At 38.4% G+C, this 13,849-nt stretch overlaps 2 protein-coding genes across 3 annotated transcripts in view; one reads left to right on the forward strand and one right to left on the reverse strand.

Moving 5' to 3' along the window:
• The window catches only part of LOC127622727 (anoctamin-1-like), a 41,528-nt gene extending 35,489 nt beyond the window's left edge, over positions 1-6,039 (forward strand). Inside the window, exons 24-27 of the mRNA XM_052096779.1 lie at positions 53-105; positions 188-369; positions 478-583; positions 1,394-6,039. Of these exons, the coding sequence (XP_051952739.1) occupies positions 53-105; positions 188-369; positions 478-583; positions 1,394-2,521 (1,469 nt within the window). The 3' untranslated portion in view covers positions 2,522-6,039. The remainder of the gene's footprint in view (positions 1-52; positions 106-187; positions 370-477; positions 584-1,393) is intronic.
• Positions 6,040-9,238: 3,199 nt separating this feature from the next.
• The window catches only part of caps2 (calcyphosine 2), an 11,215-nt gene continuing 6,604 nt past the window's right edge, over positions 9,239-13,849 (reverse strand). For both annotated transcript variants that reach the window (XM_052096827.1, XM_052096826.1), the window contains 5 exons: positions 13,604-13,680; positions 11,909-12,060; positions 10,389-10,508; positions 10,185-10,281; positions 9,239-9,830 (listed from right to left, as the gene is read on the reverse strand). In XM_052096827.1, the coding sequence (XP_051952787.1) occupies positions 9,667-9,830; positions 10,185-10,281; positions 10,389-10,508; positions 11,909-12,060; positions 13,604-13,680 (610 nt within the window). In that variant the 3' untranslated portion in view covers positions 9,239-9,666. The remainder of the gene's footprint in view (positions 9,831-10,184; positions 10,282-10,388; positions 10,509-11,908; positions 12,061-13,603; positions 13,681-13,849) is intronic.

Raw genomic sequence — 13,849 nt, forward strand, 5'->3', positions numbered from 1 at the left:
TAACTGGTGACGTTTTTTTCAGTCTGCCATTTGTTTATCTTTCCTTTCCCAGGCATATGGTACAACATCTTGAGTGGAATCAGCAAGTTTGCAGTAATTACAAATGTGTGTATTAACACAAAAATGATAACTTCTGATAAAATAAATTCACATCTAACTGCTGGTGTCTCTCTTGCTTTCCCTCAAGGCGTTTGTGATATCCTTTACATCAGAGTTTATTCCTCGAATGGTGTATCAGTATTTGTACAGTCAGACAGGAACCATGCATGGCTTTACCAACCATACACTGGCTTATTTTGACACAAGCAATTTTAAGCCTGGTACTGCACCACACGACACTGACTTTGACAGACAACTCCGTATTTGCAGGTACACACAACACACAAATAAACGTACAAACAAAAATGCTAATGTGGACAAAACTTACCTGCATTTCTTGTACCACACTCTATCTCCAACAACTCCTTATTCTCATAGGTACAAAGACTATCGAGATCCCCCCTGGTCACCTGAGTCTTACCAGCTCTCTAAGCAATACTGGTCTGTGCTTGCTGCACGTCTGGCATTTGTCATTTTTTTCCAGGTCAGTTTTTGTAACAGTTGTTAGTAATAGTACATTGTCACGATCTCTTGTTGTGTATTTAAACCCTGTTTGTTCCCCAGTCATGGTGTATTCTGGGGGCCGAGCCGTGGCACTTGGAGTCATGGAAGGCTCAGGCTGGAGAATTCACCATGACTGGGGAACAAACAGGGTTTAAATACACAAACACAATAATGACTAAATGACATGCAGGTGAGAACGATGAAGTGCATGGGCAGTGATGAGGGCAGGGAATTATGGGAATTGAAGTTTGTGACAATTGACTAGTGAAACACGGGGCAGACAACAAGGGATCGTGACATACATACATAGCCCTAACCCTAACATTATTTAGATTATGTAGCTATATATCTTTATCCTATCAGAGAGGGAAAAATACAGACTTTTCACTCAATTTGTAAAAACAATGCACTTATGATGGAAGCCTGATGGAAATGGATACATCTATGTAAAAAAAAAACATTTAAAATATGCTGTTTTGAAAGTATAACATAACAGTTAAACATGCACCAATTCCACCAAAATAATTTGGGATGATTTGAAAAACTTTCTGAAATATCAACATTTCTACTGAAGAATTAATGTCAGTGCCTTAGCATAAATACTGACTTCATGTATCTGCTTTAAAACTCTCTGGTATACTTGTCCTAAAACCTACCATTGTAAGAGCATTTTACTTTATTTTTACCAACAAAGGGACAAATTGAAATTACTTTCAGTGGTAGAACGTAAAGTTCACCCAAAAGATAAAGTTCTGTCATAATTTACACACCCTCATTTTTTGTGTTGAAGAATTTGGCTATGTTCCTCAGTATGCTGGTGGCATGGTTGATCCCAGATGTTCCTCGTTCTCTGAAGGAGCAGCTGAAGAGAGAGAAAGCACTTCTGTTAGATCTTTTACTCACAGAAGAGAGGGACAAGCAGTGCACCGATTCACAACTATTGACAACAACCAACATTGATGTAGTTGTTAAGAGTTTTGAGGAACCACCAGAGGAGCCACCTGTTTGCAATAGGGTAGTGCTGAGCCAATCAGAAGAAGTGCTAAAAGAACTTTGGGTATCCAACGGAGAGGAGGAAGAGCCTGAGGAACAACCAGAAGAGGAACTTATAGCATCCACCAGTGATCTTCTCAATGATAAACCTCGACCTTCTACCTTAGAGACTCTCAATACAACCGCAGAGTCTATCTCGAAGAAACCCTGTCATGTTGAATCACCCACAACACCTTCAACACCTGCAGATCTTGGCTCAGAATGTCCAAACCAATCCGTTCATTCGGTCAAAACAGGCTCAATATATCATTATCGGCAGTTTGACCTGAATGGACCTCCACATCAAGACTCCAGTTCCAAGGCTAGGAGCCGTTGCCGAACCCTTCCACCAAGGCACAGAGGACCTGAGCCTGAGGAATGTGCAACCAGACCCAGCCAATCTACCACATTCACACACCTTGACCAAAAGTTTCCTTCTCCTATCGAGCTCACACGGGATGTCCCTAGAACACTGTCTACAACCAAGCCTTCTGGAAACCAGATGTCTGTGTTGTCCAAAATGGATTCCACTGGAAGTGAGTTGGCAGAACTGCCTCAGCCACCTTCAAAAACAGAACTTGCAGGAGGCCTTTCGACAGCCTTGCCACGTCCTCCTTCCAGACCAGAGCTAGTGGGTAACAAGTCAACAGGATTACCACGGCCTCCCTCTAAACCAGAGCTGATGGGATGCGCAATGAAAGGGCTACCACCCCATGATCCAGGCACCAAAGCCAAGGGCCGATGCCAGACTCTTCCTCCAAGGCAAAGAGGCTCCGAGACTGCCGGGGAGATATCACTCAGACCTAGTCACTCAATCACATTCACACACCTCAGTCAACAGATGCCACCTTCACCCAGCGAGCTCAAAAGTAACACCCCTGTATGAGTGTAATTAGACAAAGTATAGCAACACTACACATCTTTAGCACCTTGCATCTGGTGCCCACTCTCAGTGCCAGACAACCCATGCCGTCATAAACTCATTTGTGACTCATCGATTTCTCGTTGATGACTGAACACTCATCATTTGGTAATTCTGGAGGTAGACCAACTGTTGATGGCTTGGTGGATGTTCTCTTGGTTGCTAACCTAGTCAGCACAACATCTCAAACTTGATTGGAGGACAGAGTGCAGCCAAGTACAGCTTGTGCATCCTGGGTACTTTGGAATTATTTTGGAGCCATATGACATGGCTCAGTGACTCTTAAACATTGTCTTATACTGTGACTTGCCATTTTCTGTATACCTGTACAGACACATGCACACGCACATGTGTGTGCGCACACACACACACACACACACACACACACACACACACACACACACACACACACACACACACACACGCACACACAATAACCAAATCTTATTACCCTGACCTCTTGAGCCAGAACAGAGAGAGGCTTAGGAATATGGGCCAAAGGGCTTTGCAGTCCATAATGATTTGTTACTCAGCAAGTGGAACCTTCATTTTGTTGTGTTGTTCTCATGAGTTTTGTTCCATGTACTTCAAAAGAAGAATAACTAAATGTGAACCTATTAACACAATACTCCACCTTCAAAATGAGCCAAATTGTTTATGGAATTGTCTATTTGTCTTTAGTGGCAATATACATCTAAAGTGTCTCATCCAACTGACAAGTTAGCATGTGTAAGTTGGCAGTTAGCAAGATCTTCATATGTTCTTCATAATGTGATGTTGAAGTGGATTCGTGGACATGCAAAGCCAATAATTTATCGATAAGTGAACATTTGTTAAATCTCTCTCAGCTACACTGTAGTATTTTACATAACTTCTATTAGCCACTATGCTAGCATAGCTCAAGAACATGTAAAGCATGCTATATTCACTGTGAAGTAGTTTTCAAGGATCACGAATCATCACTTCTAAATTACCACCATCCCGACTAATGGCGGACAAAAAGGTATGAATAGACTGGCAATGTATACACGGTTACATTTTGGGAGTGACAACTACATTTACCATTTGTGTCAGTGGATCCACTAAGTTATCGTACGGTGTACGGAATACAGAAGTCACTCCTGCTACCAAGTGGTGATGGTTGACATGGTGATAAACATGGCAACATTTTGGTTTAACCCATTTAGTGTTAGCTATTGTTGACCAAACTAATATTAAAGACCTGAGATGTATTAGCGTTTGCCGATTTTTGGTAAACTGTTGTCCTCAAAGGCAGTGGTGGACAGTAACGAAGTAAATGTAATTCGTTACTGTACTTAAGTAGCTTTTTTGCGTATCTGTACTTTACTGAAGTATTTAAATTTGGGGAGACTTTTACTTTAACTCCACTACATTTCAAAGTCAAATATCTTACTTTTTACTCTACTACATTTTCAAAATCAGTCGTTCCTTTTTATTTATGAGTGGATAAAAACGGAACTGGTCAAACGAGCCACCAATCACAGTACAGCGCACGCGCTTTGTATTGAACTTGCCTTGGCGGCATCTACTAAGCGCGAACCAGGGGTGCATTTCCCTAAAGCATCGTTAGCCAACTATGGTCGCAAGTTCCGTCGAGTCGGTGTTTCCCGAAACCATCGTTCCAACGAACATTCGCAAACAGCATCGCAGAGTTGTGTGGTTGGAACGACAGCTCTCGACCTGTGGTTAGAAGCAGAGTTTCTTGTTATTATAACATGTGGGCTTAATAAATTATTATCTTGAGCCAAATAAGCAAGATGACATTTAGTACAATCAGTATCTTTTATTTAGAAGACATACAAATGTCCTTTGTGTCTTTTAGTTTGTCAATAGATTTAAAGCACCGTTTTTGAAGAGTGCGCATGTGTGAACGTGCTCTAGTGCGTAAGAACGAGCCTATGATTGAATCTGGAAATAAAGCAAATAACTGAGAAAAATATGAGATAGTCCTCAGATGACATGTCCGTAATTTATAGCAAAACATCTAGTATTAATTCGATCGCAAACAGATTCATTAAATGTAGTTTTTACTCCACCACATGTGTGACATCATTAACCAACGTGGTTGAAGAACCAATTTGCGACAATACGGTTTCGGGAAACAGTCGTGACTAGCAAGTTGATTTCTTCAACAGTAGTACGGTAGTGGAGCAGCAAGTTACGTCGTACGGGAAACGCACCCCAGAGCCGTTAAATATGAGAGTTGCGAACAGACGGTTGCGACAGTGATCTCGCCGTCGCGCGGTCACGTGATTCGTGTAGCTCTCAATAGTTCCAAACAAATTGCGTTGCCAATGATTTTAAGCGGGGCAGAGAGCAGCAGCTATTATTGCAGCAATTATCGGTAAATATTGACGCATAATGTACATTGCTTATTATGTTGACACTAAAATGACTTGCATATAATAGCATTTTTTTCAGGGGAGTAGCAGAAACACTGCATTAATACGTTTTTGTGTTTAATTTTGGAGGAAATTGGCTGCTCCCATAACATAGAATATATATATATATATATATATATATATATATATTCTATGTATATATATATTCTATGTATGTGTGTGATATATATATATATATATATATATATATGTATGTATGTATGTGTGTGTGCATATATTTAATGGCGTTGTGCAGGTTTATGTGAATGTTTCATAACATTAGGATGTTAATAATTATGACCATAGACACTCGAGAAAAATATATACAGTAAATACTGTAAATGTATTATACCTTATGGGAACAGTCCCCTTCCCTCCAAAATTAAACACACAAAAAATGTATTCAATTTCAATATAATATATATTTTATATATATATACACATCTGACTAATTAATGTCATTTTATTAATAGATTGGTGTGCCAAGAGTGACATTAGTCTTCATGTAGACTGAGTTAAGCAAGAGTCTTGTGACAAATTATAATAGGACATTATGGCCATAAAAAATCATAGTACTTGGATACTTAAGTACATTTGAAGGCAAATACTTTTGTACTTTTACTCAAGTGAATGTTTAAAGGCAGCACTTCTACTTTTACTTGAGTAATATTTTACCTGGAGTATCTTTACTTTAACTCAAGTACATGGTATGTGTACTTCGTCCACCACTGCTCAAAGGTGCCATGCATTGTTTAAACATGTTAAAGGGGGTAGTTTACCTAGTCCTAGATCTTTTATTTATTGGTGAACTATTCTTTTAAGCACGCTTGAGGATTGACAACCATATTTACCAGCATTGTGTACATGGCCACTGTGTATTCAACTCTAACTAATATGTTAAGTGGCAGATGTGTTCGATATGCATTGTGCTACCAGGGATCAGTTAGCTAATAACAGTTATAAACCAGCATTCACATAGGACGATCACTTCAATGTTATCTCTAGAGGTCTTGAGAAACTCTGAGAATATTTTGATAATATAATGAAAAAAAATATGAAAACTGTTTATAATAAAAGTGGAAAGCGATGAGTCTTTGTTTTCTTTATTTAATATCCCCAATTTCACCAGGGCAGGTACATACTCTATTGTAAATGTAAGGTAAGTTACCTGTTATTTTGTATTTCTGTACACTGTATTTCATTCATGTTTGACACCTTTAATGATGCTTTTGTTGATTACCACTAGAAGGAGACAGAACACCCACACCAGAGAGACAGTGAGGGTAGATACTCTTACCTGTTTAAAGTACTAGGATCAACGGTAACTGCTGAAAGTCAAGCACAGACTAGTGTGCATTGGTGGAGCCAATTATTCATACATCTTTTACAATATTACAGTTGTTAGAGAATACTGCGGTGCTCAGTGGTGGTTCTAGCTTATATGGTGCCTAGGCTGAGGTTTCTGTAGGCTATTAAGTAAGATAAGTATCAAGTACGATATTTCCTCAGATACTTTTACTTTAATGATGACAAATCAGCTAGTTTTCAATCTTTTTTTTATCAGAAACTAGGAGTGTCAATAAATGTAAACAACTTTTTAAATAGTACCATACCATGTTAATTTGGATTCATATGTTGTATTTTTCTGACCTTATGCGAGTGGATTTTCTCATTGGAAATAGGTACATTTCAAAATATCACTGTCCTGGTCACAAAAGCAAAGTTTGTGGGGAATAATTGCCATTTTCTTTACTTTTGAGGCATAAGCAATTTGGAAATAACACTTACTACCCAGGAACAAAAATTACAGTGTTACAGTGTTCTCAATGTGATAATACACAGTGAATATAGGATTTCTTAGGAAAAATAACCCTATAGTCCACGTCCGGGGTTATTGTGTTTAACAGAGTGCCGTTTTGCAATAAATCGTTGAAATTTTCAAAATGGCATAAGAAACAAAGACTCTCTGCCTTTTGACTCGAATAGGTTTTCACGAGAAAACCCCACTTTCATGTCTTCGTAATGTAAAACTGGTTGTTTATCTGTTTCTGTTAGTCTGAAAAGATGTTTAAATATGCTGGCTGGGAGACTACCTGCAACAGCATCTTTGTGGTTTTCGCTCTGGTCATCATGGTAACCAGACTCATCATCTTACCTTTATGGAAAGTATATGAGAGAGGGGAAATGGAGGATTTGCTTCTTTAAGGTCTGTTAAATATTGTGTCGTGTTTGCAGGCTGATCCATTGTACTTCTAACCTTCAATTGAAGTAAAACAATTGAAACAGGGGAAATATCTCATTATTAAATAAATAGTTTTCTCCTAAACGCACTGGCCATAATTATTGGCCTCCCTTTGACAAGATAACAGCTCTGAGTCTTCTCGTATAATGCCTAATGAGGTTGGAGAACACATGGCAAGTGATCCGAGACCATTCGTCCATACAGAATCTGTACTGATCCTTCAAAGCTCCATGTTGGTGGACTCTTCCCTTCAGTTCACCACACAAGTGTTCTATGGGGTTCAGGTCAGGGCACTGGGATGGCCATCGCAGAACCTTGATTTTGTGGACAGTGAACCTTTTTTTTGTTGATTTTTATATTTGTTTTGGATCATTGTCCTGCTGGAAGATCCAACCACAGCCCATTTTAAGCTTTCTGGCAGAGGCAGTCAGGTTTTTATTATTTATCTGTTGGTATATGATAGAGTCCATGATGCCATATATCCGAACAGGATGTCCAGGACCTCACATTAAACATTAAATATCCAGCACCACATTTAACCGTGGGCATTGGGTACTTCGTATCTCTGTGTACGCAAAACCCATCTCTGGTGTTTGCTGCCAAAAAGCTCTTTTTTTTGTTTCATCTGACTACAGAACCTGGTTCCATTTGAAGTTCCAGTAGTGTCTGGCAAACTGAAGATGCTTGAGTTTGTTGTTGGATTAAAGCAGAAACATCTCGTATCCCAAACAACTTGTGGCGATGAAAGTGATGTCTGATTGTAGTTCTGGAGACGTTCTGACCACAAGACCCAACTAACTTCAGCTGTGATCCTTGGAGATTCTTTGGCCACTTGAACCATCCTCCTCACGGTGTGTGGAGACAATACAGACACGAGTCCTCTTCCATGCTGATTGTTAACATCTCCAGTTGATTGAAAGTTGTTAATTATTGCCCTGATGGTGGAAATGGGTATTTTCAATGCTTTGGCTATTTTCTTATAGCCACTTCCCATTTTGTGAAGCTCAACAACCTTTTGCCGCACATCTAACATCTAACCCACTGTGATGGATGATTAAGGGAATTTGTTCTGTGTATTATGTCATATTTATACCCATGTGAAACAGGAAGTCATTGCTGAACAATTGTTTGTTCCGAGTCACCCAGGTGCACTAAACAATTTAAAATATGAATGGGAATATACTTCAGATATTTACATTACATTTACATTTATGCATTTGGCAGATGCTTTTATCCAAAGCGACTTACAGTGCAATTATTACAGGGACAATCCCCCCGGAGCAACCTGGAGTTAAGTGCCTTACTCAAGGACACAATGGTGGTGGCTGTGGGGATCGAACCAGCAACCTTCTGATTACCAGATTACCAGTTATGTGCTTTAGCCCACTACGCCACCACCACTCCAGATATATTTTACTCATAAGAATTTCTTTTTGGGTGCCAATAAATGTGGCCAATGTGTTTTGGATAAAAACATATATATTTTTTAAATTAGATATTCCCATCTTTTAATGGTTTTACTTCAATTAATTGAATTTTTGTGAATTGTTTTAATGAAATATGAAAAGGATAAATAATGCAGATTTTTCACAGCCTTATGGAGTATGGAGTGCAGGATGATGTGAAAAAAAGAAATAATTGATACCATTTTAGCATAATGCTGCAACATAACAAAAAGTGGAAATATTGAGGGGTCTGAATACTTTCTCTCATGCCACATTCAAAAAATATATATTTTTTACATTTTCGCCAAGTTAAATAATCACCTGGATTAATAAATGTATACCAAAACCATGTATATATTTCCCTTTTTTTATATATATTTTTCATATATTCTCATTTTGATATAGAAAGTTTTACTGATTATTTTTGTCCCGATGAAGTGAATATACTAAATTCTCTTTCCCTCTCTATAGCTGAAGGGTGATGAGAGAAGTGAAGAAGAGGATGAGGAGGGTTCTGAGGAAGAGTATAAACATGCATATTCAAATGAATCTGAGACAGGACTGTCTAATGGTCACTGACACATCGAGAGACCTTCCATGCATATAGACACGGATAACCTTTTAATGCCATGAGTATATTTATGCCCATATTGCACACACGATTCATCTGTCAATTAATTTTCTTTCATCTTAAAGTGTAAATATGTACAGATATTGTTGTAGCTTAATCAGATAAAAACTGGTTAGCATGTGACAATTTAAGCAGTAATTGAAATGTTTCACATGATAGATCTACAACAACACACAAAGTCACAGCTAAAGCATTTGGTCATTTCAGAGTTACAGTATATAAAGTCAACTTTGCATTGAGCTGCAAATAAGCAAAAACTATTTACAAAATGGAGCTGCATCATTGCATTATGTTCAGTGCAGTAGCGCAATGTTTGACTTATTTTTACAAATATAAACCAGTATAAACCAGTATAAACCAGGCAGTTGATATGGGAATCTATCACACTGTCAGATACTCCACGTAACTCTCAGATTGTTGATGTATTCTTCATCATCAAGGATTTCGATACTCAGACCCTCATAATAGTCCTCAAACTCAGCGTAGGACACACTTTTTGTGACCTTTCCTGCTTCTTGTACGAAGGCAAGGAAGTCAGGGTTTGAACTCACTTCTGTCAACAGTAAAAATGATAAACATATTTTCATAAACATCAGTCATCATCCATGAGACCTATTCAGATATATTGCTTTTGTCCTCCTACATTGCTTTAAGTTCACTTTAATAACTGCAGTGTGCCTTGACTCATTATTTATTTTTAAGCTTATCTTTAAATTGAACTCTATATTGCCTTTCCAGGAATGAATACAGAGGTAAAACACATTTAAAGGGATAGTTACTCCAAAAATCCTTTTGAGAATGAACCAAAAACGGATGTTAATGCAAATCCGTACAACTGGAGATCTTAGGCAAAATACTACTTTAATAGCTACGGCCTATGAACATAGAAATGAAATTAGTGGCTCACCGTGTGTTGGGACAGAGTCTTGTTTGCCTCTATAGAATTTTTCTATATCAGTTAGGGAGATGGAACCGGTTTTATTTGGGTCAAGCTTTATATAAACCTAAAAGAAACAGAGAGACAGTCGCATTCAAATCAGCAGATTGGGAAACTCACAGAGCTCAACAGCGTCCTCTGGAGGACAAAAGCAATCAAAAACTTGTCTGTCACCTTTAGAAAGACAGCTTTTCTGTTCTCACTCATCTCTCCGGTAACAGCGCGCATCACATCAGTGGGGTGCACCCGCACCTCCGCACGCCGACTCACAATCCTCCACACCGCCTCGAAGTCCTGACACACACAGTTCACACTAATGTAACTGCTCAGCACACTCAAATAATGTTCTACACCAACATCTGGGGCCGGTTGCACTAGCTGTACGTACGTTACAACTTAGCCTAGTTGTGACGTAAATGGACAATGAGTCACAATTTACACACTACTAAATATTTATGGAAGACATTATTGAGCTCTTGTTTTAGATGACAGGCTTCAGTCCTATCCACATATATGATGGTATTGGCATTTACACTTGTTTACATTTACAGAAGGTGATGTTGTACAGGCCTTATTACAGACAGACAGACAGACAGATAGATAGATAGATAGATAGATAGGACAGACAGACAGATAGATATAGATAGGACAGCCAGAAAGACAGATACAGTGGGTACGGAAAATATTCAGACACCCTTACATTTTTGAAGGACTCCAAGATGGTGATAAATAAGATTCTCTGGTCTGATGAGACCAAGATAGAACTTTTTGGCCTTAATTCTAAGCGGTATGTGTGGAGAAAACCAGGCACTGCTCATCACCTGTCCAATACAGTCTCAACAGTGAAGCATGGTGGTGGCAGCATCATGCTGTGGGGGTGTTTTTCAGCTGCAGGGACAGGACGACTGGTTGCAATCGAGGGAAAGATGAATGCGGCCAAGTACAGGGATATCCTGGACGAAAACCTTCTCCAGAGTGCTCTGGACCTCAGACTGGGCCGAAGGTTCACCTTCCAACAAGACAATGACCCTAAGCACACCGCTAAAATAACGAAGGAGTGGCTTCACAACAACTCCGTGACTGTTCTTGAATGGCCCAGCCAGAGCCCTGACTTAAACCCAATTGAGCATCTCTGGAGAGACCTGAAAATGGCTGTCCACCAACGTTTACCATCCAACCTGACAGAACTGGAGAGGATCTGCATGGAGGAATGGCAGAGGATACCCAAATCCAGATGTGAAAAACTTGTTGCATCTTTCCCAAAAAGACTCATGGCTGTATTAGATCAAAAGGGTGCTTCTACTAAATACTGAACAAAGGGTCTGAATACTTAGGACCATGTGATATTTCAGTTTTTCTTTTTTAATAAATGTGCAAAAATGTCAACAATTCTGTGTTTTTCTGTCAATATGGGGTGCTGTGTGTACAATAATGAGGGAAAAAAATGAACTTAAATGATTTTAGAAAATGGCTGCAATATAACAAAGAGTGAAAAATGTAAGGGGGCCTGAATACTTTCCGTACCCACTGTAGATAGATAGATAGATAGATAGATAGATAGATAGATAGATAGATAGATAGATAGATAGATAGATAGATAGATAGATAGATAAATCAGACAGACAGATAGGCAGACAGACAGATAGACAGACAGATGTGGTTGTTGTTCTTGATTATTTGTTATTTCTCTATACCTGTTGAGTGAGACACAGATGGTCCATCAGAGATTTTCTGAGCAGCTCTTTTCTCTGAACACTATGAGCCTTTAGATCAGAGTTCTGCAGATGTCTGCCTAGATTCATCAGGGTCTGGACGGCACATCCCCTCAGCCTATCACGAACTGCACCTGTAAAACATTTACACAGCACTGAAATCCATGTCTTCCATGATTTATTCAAGGAATGTTCCGGGTTCAGTACAAGTTAAGCTCAATCGACAGCTTAAAGTTGATTACCACCACCAAAAAAATAAATACAAAAATCGACTTGTTTCTTGTTTATTTAAAAAACAAACAAAAAACCCATTGCGGTTACAGTAAGGCGCTCACAATGGAAGTGAGGGTGGACAGTCCATACACATTCAAATATACAGTATCAAAAGTATAGCCACAAGACAAACAGTATACAGTATGTGTTCAAATTATTTTAATGTGATGCAATTGATTAGTAACCTCATCTGTGTAACATTACATCTAATAGTACAACTTTGTTGTCATGGCAGCATTATGCATCACACTTAAATCATGTTAACATGTGCTGTATACTTTTTATGTCTTGTGGCTATTAAAACAGTGTGTTTATTGACTGGCTTCATTCACTTCCATTGTAACCATGATTTTTGCTTCTTTTTTATTTTTTAAAATGGTAATCAACTATATATGCTATTAATAAATGCTGTTGACTGAGCTTAGCTTGTATTGAACTCGGAGCATCCTTTAATTATTCATTTAGCCCTCAAGGGTCCACGCTCACTTAAAGGTGAAGCATGTGATTTCTGTGCCACAACAGCACCAAACAGACCTTCCTTCAATGTAAGTATCAGGGGTTTTTGCTATCCCGGCCGATCGCCCACTTTATCTACTAACAATGTCCAACAGTGTGTGTGTACATGCACCACAGGAGATTTATATTATTTTTGTCATTTTTTCTGAAAGTCATGAACATTCCCACCACAGTGTCATTTCCAGCACATCTCAAATTCTGTGTTGTGTTTAATAGGATTCTGTGCTGGAAATGACACTGATGGAAATGATATTTTTAATATATTTCATAGATAACAATTTATGCCTCCTAAACACACACAATTCAATGATATTGTCACACTTGTTGTGTAATTCTGCAACATTACAGCTTATACTGAAATGATACCCAATAAAAAATAAGAAAATATTTCACATGATTTTTCTGTGTTTTGTCTCATATTTCATCTCACGCATGCTCTTCACTGACACCTTTGTCAACTTGCAAAGTACACTAACTTTTGAAAAAACTTTATGAAGAGCAAAACTATTCAGTGTGGTGGAAATGACAGCAAAACACTGGGACAGTTATACGTTTTGTAAAACTGATATATAAATTAATATTGAAATGGTTTATGTTAATTTCACTCTGTTTAGATGATCATAATTTTAAACATGTAATAATCTGTATTTTAATAATGTACATTTATAGTTTAATATTGAAAGTCTCGGACACGTCTAAAACAGTCAAATCGATACATAAGAGGAATAAGACCCTCATATACCAAAAAGATAAATGTTGAAGAAACTCTTTAACGTCATAAAATACAAACTGCACCTACAAGACCGGTTCATATTTGAGTTTTTGTGTATGGAGGATGTTTTGGGTGAAAATATTTGTGTTCGAGAGGAAAAGTGCATCATGTATCACCTTGAATTGCCTTGAGGGTGTTTGTTTCATTGATTTCCTCTTGAGAGAGATGATCTAGTCTTTCCCCAGACTGGGCACTGCACCAAAGAAATTCTCTGAGTACTTCCACTCGCATACACACTGTGTGAATGTGTGTGTGTGTTTGTATGTGTGTGTGTGTTTGTATGTGTGTGTGTGTGTGTTTGTATGTGTGTGTGTGTTTGTATGTGTGTGTGTGTGTTTGTATATATGTGTATGTGTTTGTAT

This window comes from Xyrauchen texanus, chromosome 29 (genome assembly GCF_025860055.1).
Source record: "Xyrauchen texanus isolate HMW12.3.18 chromosome 29, RBS_HiC_50CHRs, whole genome shotgun sequence".
NCBI lineage: Eukaryota > Metazoa > Chordata > Actinopteri > Cypriniformes > Catostomidae > Xyrauchen > Xyrauchen texanus.